General features: G+C 39.9%; 1 protein-coding gene across 6 annotated transcripts in view; it reads left to right on the top strand.

Annotated features, from left to right (window-relative positions):
* kcnip4 (Kv channel interacting protein 4) overlaps positions 1-17,582 on the top strand; it is a 142,588-nt gene that overhangs the window by 122,933 nt on the left and 2,073 nt on the right. For 5 of the 6 annotated variants that reach the window (XM_038730688.1, XM_038730685.1, XM_038730687.1 and 2 more), the window contains 5 exons: positions 7,728-7,852; positions 14,534-14,603; positions 15,165-15,235; positions 15,840-15,947; positions 17,428-17,532. In XM_038730688.1, the coding sequence (XP_038586616.1) occupies positions 7,728-7,852; positions 14,534-14,603; positions 15,165-15,235; positions 15,840-15,947; positions 17,428-17,532 (479 nt within the window). Of the gene's footprint in view, positions 1-6,380; positions 6,477-7,727; positions 7,853-14,533; positions 14,604-15,164; positions 15,236-15,839; positions 15,948-17,427; positions 17,533-17,582 lie in introns of all 6 variants that reach the window. The other variant, XM_038730684.1, reaches the window with a different exon arrangement.

Genomic DNA, 17,582 nt, shown 5'->3' on the forward strand with positions numbered 1-17,582 from the left:
AACTGTGAACTCTGACTCTGTATGACTGTGTTTGGTTCTCATATTGATGGTTCCCTAGTTTGAAACAACTGCAGAGGATGGATCTTCAGAGAACATGCATGTTGCAACTAGTTGTGCTGCAGGCGAGGGTACTGTATGAGTTGATAGGCTACATTGTAATAAAATTGACATTGTTGTGTTTTATTGGAAAATGAAAAGTAGGGAACCACTGCCTCTTTCAAAAGCAAAAGATTTAGACTTTGATATCATCTGTTTTGGGATCTACAGGAGACAAATTGAAATTGACAATTTGTTAAGAGATAAACATCTTGGATCCACCAAGACAGTCAAAATGTCAAAATACTCCTTTAATAGCATTCACCGTGAAATAAATCAATTCAAGTAATCTTACTGTCAGTGTCCATGTTATTATTCTTTACCATGTGAAAAGCTGTCTAGATAAGCCTAAAAATACTCATAAGAGAGAGGGCGAAGAAGAAGCTACATTTTTTCAAATCTTGAAGGAAATTGTCATAGATATTTAGCTTAAATCTGTACAGAAAATAGATAGATTTAAGGTTAGTTGGTAGTGAACTCCCAACAGAGTAAGACATTTTCTTGGTCCCATTTGAAATTCAGCTCCATGGAAAATTTCCAAAATGCACCATAAAGTTTTTCACTGTCCTATCCATCCACTTTGGAAGTAGTATAAACCCAAAATATGTCAGACCGTGGCTTTTATAACTCTACATAATTAGGCAGAATATGTTGTTGATGGTTTGTTAATATCCCGCGTTGCCCGGGAATCACGATGCAGGTCACTGCCCCACTATCACAGTGAATCAGTAACTCAGTTCAATTTTATTGATACAGGGAGAAACAGTTATTCATAGTTCTTTTCATAAAAGAGCAGGTCTAGACCGTACTCTGTGATATTATTTACCGAAACCCAACAATTCCCATCAAGAGCAAGCACTAGGCGACTTCCTTTTATGAGGCAGAAACCTCGAGCAGAACCATGGCTCAGGGTGGGCGGCCATCTTCCTCGACCGGTTGGGGAGAGAGAGAGCGAGAGGTACAGACATTACCTAGTCAGGTTAGTAACATGCATTAATTGGATGTTGTTGCATACTGAGGGAGAGAAAGTGGAGGAGAGAGGAGCTCAGTGCATCATGGGAAATCCCCCGGCAGTCTAGGCCTATAGCAGCATAACTAAGGGATGGTTCAGGACTCACCTGAGCCAGCCCTAACTATAAGCTTTATCAAAGAGGAAAGTCTTAAGCCTACTCTTAAATGTGGAGATGGTGTCTGCCTCCTGAACCCAAACTGGAACCTGGTTCCACAGGAGAGGAGCTTGATAGCTGAACGCTCTGGCTCCTAGTCTACTTTTGGAGACTCTAGGAACCACAAGTAACCCTGCATTCTGGGAGCGCAGTGCTCTGGTGGGGTAGTAAGGTACTATGAGCTCTTTAAGATAAGATGGTGCCTGACCATTAAGAGCTTTGTAGGTAAGAAGAATGATTTTAAATTCTATTCTGGATTTTACTGGAAACCAATGCAGAGAATTTCCAATTCTCTGTAGAATAACTTGTTACTTCAGAGTTTGAACCGCAACCAAAGAGTCGCATTAAGATGCAGAAAGATGGGAGGGCAGCCCGGGTGTCCACTGCCAGATAAAATCGCTCGCAGAAGGGACTTGAAATGTCCCAGAAAATGACTACTCATTACACTCTGCCTGAAGCAATGATAAAATCAAACTGAAGCCCAAGGAATTTAAATTCCAATTTTAATGTGCCCGATATATTAAATACTAATGTCAGCTTAAAGCCTGCAAGTAACTTTCTGATCATGTCTAACTAATACTCTTCTTGTCTGCCATCAGAATCACCAATACCTGTTGTGTGTGACAATGTTTACATATTTTGCCCTTAAGCAGCGGACGCATGCAGCCTTGTGATGAACTCGATACCCCATGATTGGTGGTTGATTGTTCTATGTTATATTGCCAGGACTAAAAACATGCTATATTAGGAGTGAGCTTGGGTTGAGATAACATCAGTTTAGTTCAGGTGTCAAGTTTTCCAGGATGGTGCGTCATCAACAGTGGGAGCTTAGACGAGTGTGGGGGTGAGGGACAGATGTTGTGCCTTTATTTATAAAAGGTTTGTGCCATTAGCAAATCTGCATTTAAAATCAAACCTACAAACTTGGCACTTCTTTAGGTGAAAATGCGTGTTCCTGACAATATACACTTATTAAGTGGCTACATGCATGCTTGTAAAAGCTCAATTTGACTCAGCTCTGCCTATATTTTATTGATATATGTACTGTATATCCATCTTAAACTGTATCTGTTGCACATGGAGCTTGTGACCTGAAGGATAAATCTTGGCAGGGAAAGTGAAAGGCAGCGTGTGCCCCTTCCTCATTACCACCACTGCAGTGCCCTTGAGCAAGGCCCTTAACCCCAACCACTCTAGTGGAGATGCTCAGTGGCCCGCAGATCAGACTGATGTTGTACTGGACAGCATCCAGGTGTGAATGTGTAACTGTTTTTTTCAGGGACAGTGCGTTCTTGAAAAAGTGAAACTCACCCCTGAATAAATAAAGCCTAGTGGTGTAATCAGCAACCAGCGTGTGTTTAATGCTGATTAGCAAATGTTATGCTATGGCCAACATGAGGTTGACAATTGAGTAAAATATCTCATTAACACTTGTGCAGACAATTATGTTCCCCTCAGGATGAGGTCATCTAGCTATTGGTCATCCAGCGCCGCCATCAGGTCAAACTTTCAGTTTGTCACATACTTTAATTTATGACCTAACAACTGCAAAACTAATGACATTCCCCTTCACTCATTCATTGTGTGTCTTTGAGCATATTAGCATTCACTAAAAAACTGAAAATGATGGGAGGGTACATTTTCAACCCCAAAAAAGAACTATGCTATGAATTTAGCTTTTTCATTATTTAAAGGTGTTTTCAAATTACCTTTGTGGAAATGGGCCTTTCTATTCTAAGCATTAAGTGAAACCAAGAGAGTACACTGACACTCACATTTAATGAGACAGTGTCAAGCTATCAAGCCTAACATAAAGCCAAGCGTGGTCAAAGATCTTCAGGCCTACCATTACTGAAGCTGTATAGCCTCACGTGCTGGGTGCTGCTGCCTGTAACACTATAATGTAAATTGTCATAACATGAGTTGTGCTCCCTTGGAGTCATGGCCTACTTTTGTGAGCCCCGCCTTCTTGGCGCCATGGTGCTAAAGGGATGGCGAGGCGCTCGAGCTAGTTAAGTGAAGACCTTGCCGCAGACACACACACACAAACAGAAGCTCTTGAGAAAATACACATGGTGCCAATATCACACACACACACAGATGTGGCAAGACTATTTTTGTGTGATAACATTAGAGGGAAAAGATCAGCTAAGTAAGAGAGAGGGAATTAAATGCAAATTACTATTGACTTAAACTATCTTTACCAATTTCACACAGATTAAACCTAGAATTTCTCTATCAGAGATCCATTTCATAATTTTAATTTGAATCTCATATATAGTAAGGGGCTTTTGCACTTACATTAATCTTTCTCATGTGGACCCCCAGGCCATCGTTTGCCTCTGCGTAGCACTTGGCTAACAGCACTGTACATACACGCTATTACTACAACAAAGAAGCAGCAAGCTCAGCAGCACCGTTCATCAGCTTCAGCACAAGAATTGGCCCGAGATTTATTGGTATCAAGCAGCCATCCATAGCCAACTGAAGACATTTTAGTTTGTACATGATATACATTTATCAAATATTTATTAGCCGCTATTTTTCGGTTCATGGTTTCTGATTGATTTTGGGATAGTGAGGTTTTTACCCTCTGGCTTGACTTTGACTTTTAGATAAATGACACAAGCCTTGAGGGAGTGTAGAAGTTAAACTATGATTGATCAGTCCAGACCCATTTTGGGGTGTAATATTCTCATATTTAAGTATTTTTGCGACTTTTTCAGCTCACTGATTAAGAAAATACAGTGTAGTAGACCGTTTATGGCTATAGTTTACAAAGCTAGTTACAGTATGTCCCAGTGTAGTTATATTTCGCTGAGGCATTGTTATTTGTTTATAACCCTCATATGGCATTCAGTCTCATTCTCTTGTACTGTTGGAGGCAGCTTTTGTTACTCAGAGGTGGCAGTGAATTACATTTCTAAAGAGCTGGACAGTCAGCTACAACCTGCCTTTATAACAGCAGTCACTCAACAAGTGACTTTTTTCTTTTCGAGAAAGGCAAAAGTACGGCATGGCTTTAAGTATGTTTGCACGTAATGACTGAATCTGTAAAATGTTTACAGAATCCTCCATTTTTGCTTGATATACTTGATTCTTCAGGACAACACCACCCATTTTCTTTTCTTACCAGCAGAATGGTAAACTTTTACCTTTGTGGGGCACCGGGGTGCAACATGAGCCGCTCTCTGCATCATCACACACATACTCAAGCGTCAGATCCATTTTGTCAATAAACTAAAAAGGTCAAACGTTAATCAGACAGCCATGACTGCTTGCTCTTTTCCCATCTGATCAAGCGCTGTGTCAATCATGCTGCTTTATTCCACTTTAGAGATCAGTATTTTATTACCTTCATGTCTGTTCAGCTTTTCACCAACAGTCATGCTTTCAGTTCTATTACTTATAGCACAGATTGTCAGATTTTGCTCTTCTAATGTGTGCACTACATCACAAGCTCACTCAGTGTTGAAGAATGGACTGAAGACTACCACATTGTCCTTGAGCGTCATGCTAGAAAAGATGTCTCCATGTATGACAGGCCAGTAATGCTTCCAAATAAAGGCAGCCAGCTGGCAAGACCAATATCGCTTGGTAACAAAAGCAATATCAGTCTAGTTCAACCTCAGTGAGGGCACTCGGACGTCTCCTCTCCACTCAGGAAGGACAGAAGTTTCAGGCAGGTAACAAGAACAGGTGAGAGCTCCACTGCGACTCTTCATCCTCTATATCTCAAAGTTGTTGTGTCTTTTATGAGAGCTTTAGTGTGCACCATTAACCTTGGTTATTGTGTACGTTGTTTCCAGATGTGAGCCAAGAGCTTTTAACCATCTGCTCTGTATCTGTGCAGTGTTTAACTCCTAAAAGGCAGAGGCCACATGGGCAGTTTTACCCTGAGCCATTTTTCTGGACTTTTTCTTTTTTTGGACTGCCATGATGTTGCAAGATCAGGTTGCAGATTTATGATGCAATTTTCACAACGATGTATTCAATTATGTAATTGTTACCACTATGTCCCTTTATAGCCCAGGTTTGTAGAGGCCTTTTACACCTCCTGTCGGCCAATCTTGACATTAGATTGTTATAAACATGCTGTGAGCGCTACCTCTGATATTATTTTTCCCACTGATCTCAGCCTTGAGTGTTGGCTTGATTGACAAATGGTTTGCAGCACTCAAGAGCTAGTCCACACACCCAATTTTCAGAATAGCCCAGAGCGGGAGGGGAAATTGGCTTGTGCTTGTGTTTTAAGCAAGAAACTTATTAGTTATTTACTTTCACATTCACAGTATGTAAATATAAATTTTTTTTTTGGTGTATTGTGGTCGTCACTATAAGCCGTGGATAGGCCACCTTAGTTTACTAGTCATGTACCAAGCTGTTACAGCTTTGTCACACTGACGGGAGAAAAATACGCTTTTGTCAAAGGGCATGCTTGGCTATGTGTGAAAAGAATTGACACCTGATGACATATTAAATTACTCGTGTGAGGCCACAGGCTCACACACATCATATTCACAGCATTTCTTTTACACTGATGACCTACAATGTGCTAGGAGACTTGCTAATAAGTAATGTAACCCAGTAAATTAGTTGCAGGTGCTTTGTAGTGATGCCGTATTTTGGCAGCCTTGAACTTGCTCTTTATTGCTATAGGTTTACATGTAGATACACAGAGATAAGCAAAATAGGGAACTCCTCTTGCAAATATGTTTTAATAACCCTGAAGCATGTTAGCCAAATATCAGCTGCTCACATTTCTTGGAACTTAGTATAAATGCAAAAGTAACTGCAAGGTAAATGCTTGTAGCTTACAGCAGTTGTACCATAGATGTATCATGTTCATATCAAACCAGTTGTTTGTGTTCAGGTAATGTTACTCTCATTTTAAGTCTGCTAAATTCAAAAAGACATGTCTTGCTGCCTGGTGCAGCTTCAAACTGATACAGTTCAAAATGCTGTGGTGTTATCCTGAAGAACCAGCTGCGAGAGGTAGCCTTGTACGTCCATATTAACTTTAATAGACCCTCGGCTCCTGCATGTCCAGTTTCCTTTGAATGTTCTGAGGCTGTTAGTTGCCTGGGTAACTGCAAAACCTAATGCTGTATTTCCCAGGTTACCCTCAGATTGTCCACAGGCGCGGGGTGAGAGCTCGACTCATGAGGCTCTTTCCATGCTCCACAGCCAAAAAGGCATCCTCCAGTAATCAAAGCAAGTGGCTTTTCCAAGGCTCTCTCCCTCTCTCTGTCTGTGATGATTTTTTTGGGTTTGTCTTTGTCTAAGATGCTTTTTCTTTCTCTGGCTTTTCTTGGTATGGGGGCACACACTCAAATACAGGCTTTAGTCGCACATGACTGCTCGAGCTGGAGTTCAGCCACATTTATTTTTTGAAATCTTTGTTTCACTATTTCACAAGGACCATTTTGGTTTTACAGTTGAAGAAGTAAAAATAAATAGTTAAATTATATAATAAATTAATTAATAAATTGTAAATAAATTGTTGAATCTGTGAGTTGCTGTAATATTTATATACAGATTAGAGTCTTTAAGTATGTTTTTCCCCCCAACCCATTTTCTACATTCATTTAGTTACAACTGAAATAAATTTGCATTTTGCAGAATGTTTTCGTCATACTCATAAGATGAACACCGCAAATATGATGTATAATGTTAAACTAGGAGTATATTATTTACAATTACAGCTTCAAGTTTACAACTTCTAAACTAATGTGATAATGAGAATGAGATGAAAGAGCAATTTTCTTTCCCTATATTATATCAATTCACCTGTCCTATACATACAAAGCATTAGCTCCATAGCAGCAGGTTAATTGTGGTCTGTAAGAAGACTTGGCCTTTTGGCTGCAGGCCACATTAAGACCCATGGAGCTAATGAGGCATTTAGACACACCAGGTATATACGAGGCCCTGCGCCAACAAGACAAGTCAAATGCGGTGCTGCAAGAACACTGCAGTCGGTGACAGGGCCCAGACAGCATCTGCCATCATTAAAGGACAATTAAAAAGTTTCACACGGTTTAGCTGTCCTCCTTCATGAAGAGGCTCTCTGCCACAAGGACTTTGTTCTGGGGTCGCAGTAACACTAATTACCACTGCTGTCATATTTGGTGTAGAGAAGAAGAGGGCGTACAGATTTTGGTGTGGTTGTGTGCAGTAACATTTGCAAATGAAAGGACCTGATATCATGAAGAGAAAAGGGGGCTTCAAAATGGAATCACTTGAATGGATTTTCTTTGTTATCGAGAAGGTTGCCTAGAATTTGTGGCCCTTTTAATGCCAAAATGTGGCATTTTGGATAGAGAGGTTCCAAATGATTAGATGTGTTTGCTTAGCTATTGCTGATATTTGGAAAGATCTCAAATTGTAGCCTTAAAAATGCTAATTTGCAAAGACTATCACCAGCATCTGTTCACATCTGACCTCCTTCCTCCTCCTCTCCAGACAGCGTTGAAGATGAGCTCGAACTATCTGCAGTCCGCCATCGCCCCGAGGGCCTGGAACAACTCGAAGCCCAGACACGTTTCTCCCGCAAGGAGCTACAGATCCTTTACCGCGGCTTCAAGAATGTAAGTGACGAGGCCGCCACGCAGCTTCAGCACCATCCATAATGCAAAGCTCAGTGGGCTCTCTCTTGGACATCAAAAAACATGTTTCCTTTGATTTTTATTTGATTTATTCTTGTTTACCTTCTTCTATCGTTTGCAGGGGTATTTCCTCAGCTCCTCTTCCTTCTAGTCCACATCACTATTCAACCTCCACTCTGCTTGTGTTGCAGTAAAATAATAATCAAGCATCTGAGGAATGCTATTTTGCTGAATCATCTAGAACTAAATACTTACCACAGAAAATTGAAATTTCTGTACATTGTTCACCGTGCCGTGAATAATTAGGCCATCTCCCGAATACACTGTGGAAGACTGCTGATGAGCAGTCAGGTCAAAGTCCTCCAGAGCAGCCCATATAAAATCCCCTCACTTCATTGTCACCTCTGGTGTGAGGCGTAATGAGATGACCCAGAATTGACACAACCCAAATTGTCTGGCAATGAAAGTGAGGAGGATAGCGAGAGTCCTGTGATAGTGGAATTCCCATAGGGCTTCAGTTTCCTGTTGAGCCGGCACTGTGCTCCAGCCAAGTCCCCGCAAAGCCTGCCCATTAGTCCGCTTCCACTTGAGACAGAGTAAGAGGTAAGAAGTGTACTAATGAGGCCTTTAATTTGTGCCGCACACTCTGCCTCACTTCCTCTGACACTGAGGGAGAGAATATTGCATATGTTTATAAACATCCTCCTCACAGTTTTTTAATTTTTTTATTTTCTACATTGCAGATTTCGCATTTCATTTTTAGCCATGCTAATGATGTTGCTCTAGGTATGATAATGTTAGTCGGTCGGTCCAGCCTGAAATATCTTAACAACTATTGGATGGTTTACCATGATATTCTGGACAGACATTCCTCACCCAGCAGATCCTGCTGCCTTTGGTCAACCCTTGGCATCACCAGCAGTTCGAGGTTTTCACTTATCCAGTGACAAATCTCATTAACATTTACAAGATAGATTGGCCCTAGAGTTTTTCTCCATGAGGTTGACATTTGAGTAAAATGTCTCAACAACTATTGAACGGGTTGCCATGAGATTTAGTGCAGACATTCCTGTTCCCCTCAGGATGTTAATAACAAAATGTCTGTTTGTCTAATACTTTATGACCAAATAGGCTATCTACAAAACAAATGACATTCCCTTCTACCTAAGCTGTGTTTAGTGCTAATTTGTGTTAACATGCTAACACATTAAACTAAGATGGTGAACCTAGTTAACAGTACACCTGCTCAGCATGCTAACATTGTCATTGTAGGGATGTTAGCATTCTGATGTTAGCATTTAGCTCAAAGCACTGCTGTGCCTAAGTACAGGCTCACAGAGCTGCTAGAGTTGCTGTAGACTGTTGTCACATCACAGATTACAGTTATTTTGTGTGCTAAGGATAAACCTCATTTGCCTTTGTATTCAAAGTTGCTCATCCCTGCTGTGTAATTAGACAGATGTTACTGTGGCAGAAGTCCAAATTGGACGAAGAGAAAGAGTCATGGTGCCTAAATTTCAGTTACTAAACCGCTTTTGTCCATCACTGAGTCCTTAGTGTAGCTCATTTTCCAGGGTCAAACAGCTCATCTTTGTTTTGCCACAACCAGGTGACATTGGCAAATAAAGGCTTTTAAGGCCAGTCAGACTAATAGAAGCTGGCATGGTTCCCAAGAAGAGAAATTTGGCCGTTTGTCCTTGGTGTCCAAGCTTTCGAAGAAAATCAGATGCCTCTAATTTGGATGGCAAGATGAGGTCATTTGTCTTGACAACAAACTTTCATTCACGTGTAGCGCAGGTGATCAAAGTGGAGCTTTGTCTTAGATCCAGCAACATGTCTAGCAGGGACCAAAACAAGACGTATGGCTCTAGGTCTTGCTGGAATTTAAGCCAAGATGACCTTAAAGGTATGAGAGAATCTGTTGTTTTATAAATCCCTTGACCCCATACTACAGGAAAATAACGCAATATTGTCCTCACGTCTGTCTAAATCTGCTGGGCTTTCACAGTTCACTGTCTGGACCAAGGCCTCGGGCATGAGATTAAGATCACACAGTTTCTCTTCCATCAGCGATGATGCCTCTGTTCACGGGCTTATTTCATTCCCCACACTGCTCATTGCCGCATCGCTTCACCAGTCTCGCAAAGGAATTTCACAGATTGTATTTGTGATTTTATTATCATGCATGAGCAAATTCTATAAGCACGGGAAATGAATACAAATACTTATCCTGACCTTTGTAATTATTTCAGTTTTGATTTAGAGGTGGATAAAGGAATATACATATATGTGAAAAATTCTAATAAAAAATGGGAGATAAGATGTAGCAAATTAACAAATTTAAATGCATCTTAACAAATTTCATTAACATCTGTGTTTCTTAAGATGCTTTGTTAAATTCCTTCAATTATTATGTAAACTATCCAAATGTAAATGATGTTATGTCCTTAACGGGGTAATTCATTCATCTCTCAGTGCTTCACTGATGCAGAGAAAAATGCATTACATATATAACAGCTTTCCCAAAAGATAAATATTAATGACTTATGTACAGAACAGTGTATGGATGAGGTCCTGACTTTTAGCTTACTTAGCAACACAAAGTTTATCCCAACAGGACCTTAAGACCGCTCAGGCATCAAGTCAGTGTAACTATTTCACTGAACTTTAAATTGAATCGCAGAGGCACTGCTTTGTACGTGATGATAACTAGATAACACACTGGCTTCATTTTCAATTGAAAATCTGTCTCCCTCGCCAATGTCATCATGAAGCTGAAAAGAGACGATAAAATACCATCAGATGAATTCTGCGACCCGTGTGAGACTCGGTTCAACAATCATAAAGTTTTACTGACCTTTAATTTTCCTTCAGGTTTGTGAGGATGAGTTAGCGAGGTTAGAAGAAGAGGCTGACTTGGAACACAGCCATTTTGTATATTACTGTCACACTTAATCAGTGTGTTATTAGTGTTGACAGCTGTAATTGCCCGTCTGTGTACAGGCACACAGGCGTGCACAGACTCTACAAGCGAGGTGAAATTACATGTTTGAAAAATCTGCCTCTCCTCACTTAAGGTACTTAATTACATGGCCTGTCCTTGCATTACTTCGAGAAAAGGTTGACTGTTGACATCCCATCCACTGCAGTGTTGTAGAACATAAACAATGGTCTAATTAACCAAAGCTCTACTAAACAACAAAGAAATACTGTCCAATGTACAAAGATGCTGTGGAGCAACTTTGCTTTTGGAGTGTTTCATGTGTAAGGTTTTCTCCCAGTGTTTAACATCTCTGCAGTCCTTGCTGGAATATAATTCTGAAATTATTTAGTAAACTGAGATACTCAAGATAAGTGTTGTGAAATACCCTTATTCACTTTCTTGCTGTGAATTAGATGAGAAGATTTATGCGATTTGCATATCTGTCTGTTAAATAGGAAGCTACTGGAGAGGGTTAGCTTAGCCCTGTAGATGTTGTAAATGTTAGCATGCTGACACACTAAACTAAGATGGGGAACGAGGCACTTGCATTTAGCTCAAAGCACCGCTTTAGCATGCTGTGCACACAATGTACTTACTTGCATAGTGAGTTTTGGAAGTCAAACACTGCCATTGTGCATTAACCAGAAATTAAGATTGCAACATTTGACCGCTTCTTCTTTTTAAAGGCGAATTGTCATTATCACAAACATTTGACCGCCGAAGTATCATTTGGCTTTCTGGCACTTGACTTTAGTTCAATTTTATTAAAAGTTAATATATAGTATAAGTTAATATAAAGTTGTATATTCACACTAACAACCACTGCAGCTTCCTCTGCTGCCATTTTCAAGAGAAACAGGTTGGTGGTTCTTCCTCTACCGCTACGTAGCGCAGACGGTGACCTTTGAGGGTGAGAGGGTGTCCAGTGTTTCACATGCAACTTTTTGACCATTATGAATGTCCAGTCCAGGTATTCATCGCGCACTGCATTTATCCATACATGACAGGGTGAACGCATGTATGCACCCAAAACAGCAAGTGAATGGAAGGGTGTAAATTTAGACACAGCATAAGGTACTGAACGAGGTTAATGTTAGCATTTAGCTCAAAGCACCGCTGTAAGTACAGCCTCACAAATGCCCTGCTTCAAGTCTGTTTGCTATGCTAAGCTAACTGTCTCCACCTGTCGCTTTGTATTTAATGCACAGACATGAGAGTGGTATGAATCTTCTCATGTAACTGCAAATACCATAAAACTTTGATTAATAGCCCGGGCTTTTATTTGCTAAAATCACTGAATTGACCCTGCCTATATTTGGGACAGGCCGCTTTTATTTTGAAGGCAGCAATGTAACAAAAACAACAAAAGGGTGCAGGATGGGAGAAGTGTGGCAGAAGTTAGCAGACAGAGAGCGATGGACTTCACATGACAGTATTCACTCATTATGGATTAATCTTTATGAAAAGCTAAAAAAGGAATATAAATAATCAAGAAAGTGACACATTCTGACTTAAGGAGCGATTCAATGGTCACGGGAGTCGGCACTTTTTCATGCTGGTTACACCAGTAAATATATAACAATTAGACTTTGGTCTTGTTGTTTCCGTTAAATGAACTTAATGATTGAATTGTGGAGAATCTTAACTGATCTAAGGATGTGTAGCATTTCCATATTGACATATTGATCATATGTTTAAACTATCTAAATCTAAAATCTAAGCAGCTTAGAAGCAGCTAAAGTGGGCAACCCAGAGGGGTTTAAGAGGTTTTATACATCCAAAGAATTTATGTAAAAATCAGACCAGGGGTTTAATGGAGACCTGCGTTTATTTGTCAAAATGTGTTCCCACACAATTGCCAATGTAGTTCAGATGCTACTTAGTTTGCCCACCTTGAACAGTAGTTTCCCCCATGCTACATCATTTGGATATATACAGCACCACACACCCCACAGTCTCAGACTGCATTTAGGTCGCAAACTTGTGCTCATTCTGTCTCCCTAACTTCCCCAAAATTCTTGACCTCACCTCACCCCACAAGATATGTAACTGGGTCTGTGAGACAACAGAAGAAGAGTCTCAGGGGAATTATGCAGACAACCTTGCAGCATCCTCTTACCTTGAAACACAAGGAGCCCTTTTGAAGCAAGACAACAAGGTTTCATCTTTATATTTCCACTCCCACAGCTCTGATTCTCAAAGTAGCTGATCCGACATGGTCACAGGAAAGAAGAAACCCGGTGTACCGTGTGATTCTTGCTACGTTGCTCACACTGACAAAATAGTTTCTCTCTCACGTCCCTTCATGCCAGAGAAATGGAGCAAATAACTGGCTGTAGCAAACTCAACTGAAGTTTCTTAGAAAAGTTAAATAGATTTGAAAACAAATTGATTGTTTTAAAAATTTAATTTGCAGATAAAGGTATACCAAATGTACATTCAGAAGTCAAAACTTATATTATTTTATTATTACTTATATATTTATTTTGTCCTTATTTTTTGTCTGATTTCTCTCCAAACTGCATCACAGAGGTGTTTGTGTTATTATATCCACCCCATGTAGTCAGAGCAGTCTGTTCCTTGTCTTTGATTTCCTACAACAACCACCACTACTGCCATGGCTTATTGCCTGGTATGGAAAACCCAGAGACATGGGGTGTTTTGGCATTTCCTCTGTTCCAAAGATTCAATATCCTGCCAGAGTGTGCAGCCTCACAACAAGCACAAATTGAACCGGCAAAACTAGCTGCCTTTATCATGACGTTGCTCTGAGGAAGGTCATCCACCAAGTCGAGACAAAAGCATGCTTCTTGGAGGTGTTATAATAACAGTATTCAGTCTTTTCGACTAAAGGCTTCCAGCGACCACAAGTGGGTGACTTTGAATAGCTATGGACAAGATATCTATTGAGGCTCGGATGGTTTGCAGCTTGAATACCACCAGATTGAACATGAGTCTTTATTTACATACTGTCTGAGAAACTGTAGAGGGTGGAAGTAACAAAAATTAAACATCAATCCGTGGTAGAATAAAATGTTACCACTCTAAATACATCTTTCCTCAGAAAGCGGCCGAATAAAATTAACTAGCAACTAATTTATTCATTTGAAGTTAAAGAGTAACTTGACATCAAACTGAAAAACACTGCCCCCACTAGTTGAAAATTACATGTCTGTTGCACCTTTGACCACACCCAAAATGATGTCACAGTGTACGTGATACACTCAGAAGTACACTTCCACATCACTGAAGCAAGGTACAAGTCAGCAAATACAAGGTTAGGTTAAGTTACTCTTTAAAGAAAATTGTTACCTAATTAATTTTAAACAAAATGGAAATGTTTTTACTAAAATAGAGTTTGGCTACAGTGGAAGGCTGGCTTTAGTTTAGGCTCTTGAATGTTAAGATCTTTTAGACTTGTTTTAAGACATATTTTTTAAAAATCCTCAAAAAAAGATTTTAAAAATAGTTTAACCGCTGGATGCAAAATTTCCCCTCCTACACTTTTCAGTGAAGTATGTGCACTGGGGGTTTTAAAGTTTCAGCCACACTTGTTTAAGTTGTATATTGGACCATGATGGACACGTCTTAAACTCTGATTAAAGGCGAGGACTTTAATATAGGAGAGAGTCTTTAATATAGCTGCTGAATGACCTGTGCAATTCCATTTTGTCTTCCAGGAATGCCCCAGTGGAGTCGTCAACGAAGACACTTTTAAAGACATCTACGCGCAGTTCTTCCCGCAAGGAGGTTTGTGTCATTATTCTTATTTAGGCGGAGCTCACTGCTTTGCTTTTTGCAGCTTGCGTTGCCTCTTACAGCTGCTCCTTATCTCCTCTGTGTGCTGGACAGATATAAATTGTCTTTCACTCATGTTTACAAAAACTGTGCCAAGTCCAGAGTCCTTGAAGTTAAACTTCCATCCAAGCAAATGTGAGTTTGAGAAAGAGAAAGCAGTTTGGGTTAAGCAGCCTGGAGTTGCTCACTGTTGGTTCTCTCGTCATTATGCAAAGATTCTACCCAAGGAACAAGAGAGAAAAAATTAGCAGGCTTAGATATATCTGTTCAGAGGGAAGACCAGTAAATATAATGTCTCACCACACGGAAAGAATGATAAAACTCTTAGCTCTAAGCATATTATTCTCCTCTCTTGTCATGGAAGAAAAAACATTCAGAGGAGCATTGTTTTTCTTTGAAAAAGCTACAGAACGTTTCTTTGAACCGTTTTTCTTGCTTGCAGTAGGTGTTAATTGAGCTTGCAGTTGCAGCAGATGGTTTTTGATTTCATGCGTATGTTTGTTCTCTCCATAGATGCTTCAACATATGCACACTTCCTGTTCAATGCATTTGACACAGATCACAATGGCTCTGTGAGTTTTGAGGTAAGCCAAGTATTGTCGTATTGCAGCTGTCAAAGGGTTTCGACAACTAACAACGACTACATCACACTTAACATTCTTAAAGCTTCAACACTGCAAGCCTCTAAAGCATTACGCTGGAGCATTATGTAACCTGCAACTCCAATAATTAGAATTTAGCCCAAGCAAGTCTTCTTGAGATGCTGTTAACATGGGATTAATATTTATAAGGGGCATATATGTGCTTATTAGGACAGAAAAGCTGTCATTATGCCAAACCAGAGCTGCACTGGCTAATGTTTCTATACGGCAGCCCCCTGTGACCCGACACAGATTATGAGTGGGCTAATAATTTGAATAACGAGGTATTTTTGTATTTCTACTGTACTGTACTCTTGCTGTTTCATCATTTGCTTCCAATTAATACCTGACATAATATCCCTGCAGAAATGTTAATGTATAAAATCAGCTGAAAATAATACCTACATTCAATGTGCATGGTGAATATTGTTGTTTCTTATTGTTTTTGTTTATCTCATAAGCTGTCAAGTGCTTGCTGTTTACTTAAAGCTGATTTTCTAATGTGTTTATTCTGCACGATTCTCAATGAATCTTGTTTTCACTGCAGGATTTTGTTATGGGCCTTTCTATCCTTCTGCGAGGCACAATCCAGGAAAAACTCAACTGGGCTTTCAACCTGTATGATATCAATAAAGATGGCTATATCACGAAAGAGGTATGTCCCTTCAGACAGTGTCAAGAGCGACTAAAATACCCAAATACCCACCTTTTTATATGAAGTAGATTTCAAGGCAAGGGTTTATTACGAAAACCATTTTCCTGCTAGTGGTATGTAGCCATGCAGATCAAAAAAATAATGACATTTTAACAAGACTCTAACATCAGCATGCTAACATGCTCACAATAACAATGGCTATATTTGAAACCGCCTACTATAACAGCAGTATGTACTGATTTTGCCTAATTGTAGTATGAAGTATGCAAACAAAAGCAGACTCTGCAGTATGCCAAAAAATACCCAGATGTCGTACTGATTCGGAAAAATCTCCAGTATGCTTTGGGCCAGTCTATCTCGTGTACTGTGTCCCATAATGCAAAGAGCTAGAACGTTCATAACAACTGGTCTTTTTAAAAAAAAATGACAAAAATGACTTTATTCAGGAAGCAACAAGCGGTCGTTGCACCTGCGTCACTGGTGGACAAGGAGGAATATAGCTGCTCTGTCCATGATAAAAAAAAATATATATATATATATATATATATATATATAACTCAATGTTAGATTTAATCTGTCTCTTATTCGCTCGCTAAGGTTATCATTGCTGTATTTGTGATATCAAACTTTAGCTTAGCAGGCTTAATAAGCGTTATGGCTTTGCTATGGGTAGTAGGACAAATGCTGCTAGCTATAACATTACGTTTGTTACAGATGTAACACAACAATGTAACACAAGATTAAATTAGAATTTTTTTTGTATGTGGTCACATATTCCTCCTATTGTTTCCCTTCACTTTCCAAAACTGGAGCTAAAACTGGCCTAGAGCACTGCACAACAGTTTCATACTACATACTACCATGAAACGTAGGCAATTCCGAATTCAGCCAGTGTCTAACAGGTGTAATGTTCTCCATCTTAGTTTCTTAGTTGTTAGCAGGCTAACATTAGATAATCAGCACTAAACACAAGTTGACCTAGTTGGAAAGCCAGGAACACCAAAGTTAGTAGGATTTATCCTCCTGGGACCATGAATCTCAGAATTTCATGGCGATCCATCAAGTAGTTGTTGAGATAATTTATTCTGGACCAAAGTTGTGGACTGACCAGCATCCATTACCATCCTTGAAGCCACGCCGCTAGTGTGCCTAAAAATTCAATTGTGAAACAGTTTGCCTGCTACTCTGGATAATCTCGCTGTGGACGGTTTTCATAGGGACTACTTCTTTCAGGAGAAAGTAGTTTCAATGAAACCGTCCACAGTGAGGTCTGTGGATTAGCCAGAGTAACTGTTTCTCTTTGTAATTAAATTTCATTTACAGTAATTATTTTTAAACAGCAGCAGAAATCTCTGAGAGGGACAGCTCAAAATCTCTGCCACATAAAACCTAAATTATCCGCAATGCTTCCCATTAGGAATAAACAAGGACTGGAGTTTCTTGTATTATGTGTGAACTGACCCTTTACTGTGTGCCGCAGGAAATGCTAGACATCATGAAGGCCATCTACGACATGATGGGCAAATGCACATACCCTGTCCTCAAAGAGGAGACGCCGCGTCAGCATGTAGAAGTATTCTTTCAGGCAAGTGTGTTGTTGGCAGCATTCATTGTACTGTAAATATCCGTCACAGT

The sequence above is a fragment of the Micropterus salmoides genome, unplaced genomic scaffold (genome assembly GCF_014851395.1).
Source record: "Micropterus salmoides isolate LMB-PRFRI ecotype aquatic unplaced genomic scaffold, ASM1485139v1 Ms_hic_scaffold_2, whole genome shotgun sequence".
Classification (NCBI taxonomy): Eukaryota; Metazoa; Chordata; class Actinopteri; order Centrarchiformes; family Centrarchidae; genus Micropterus; species Micropterus salmoides.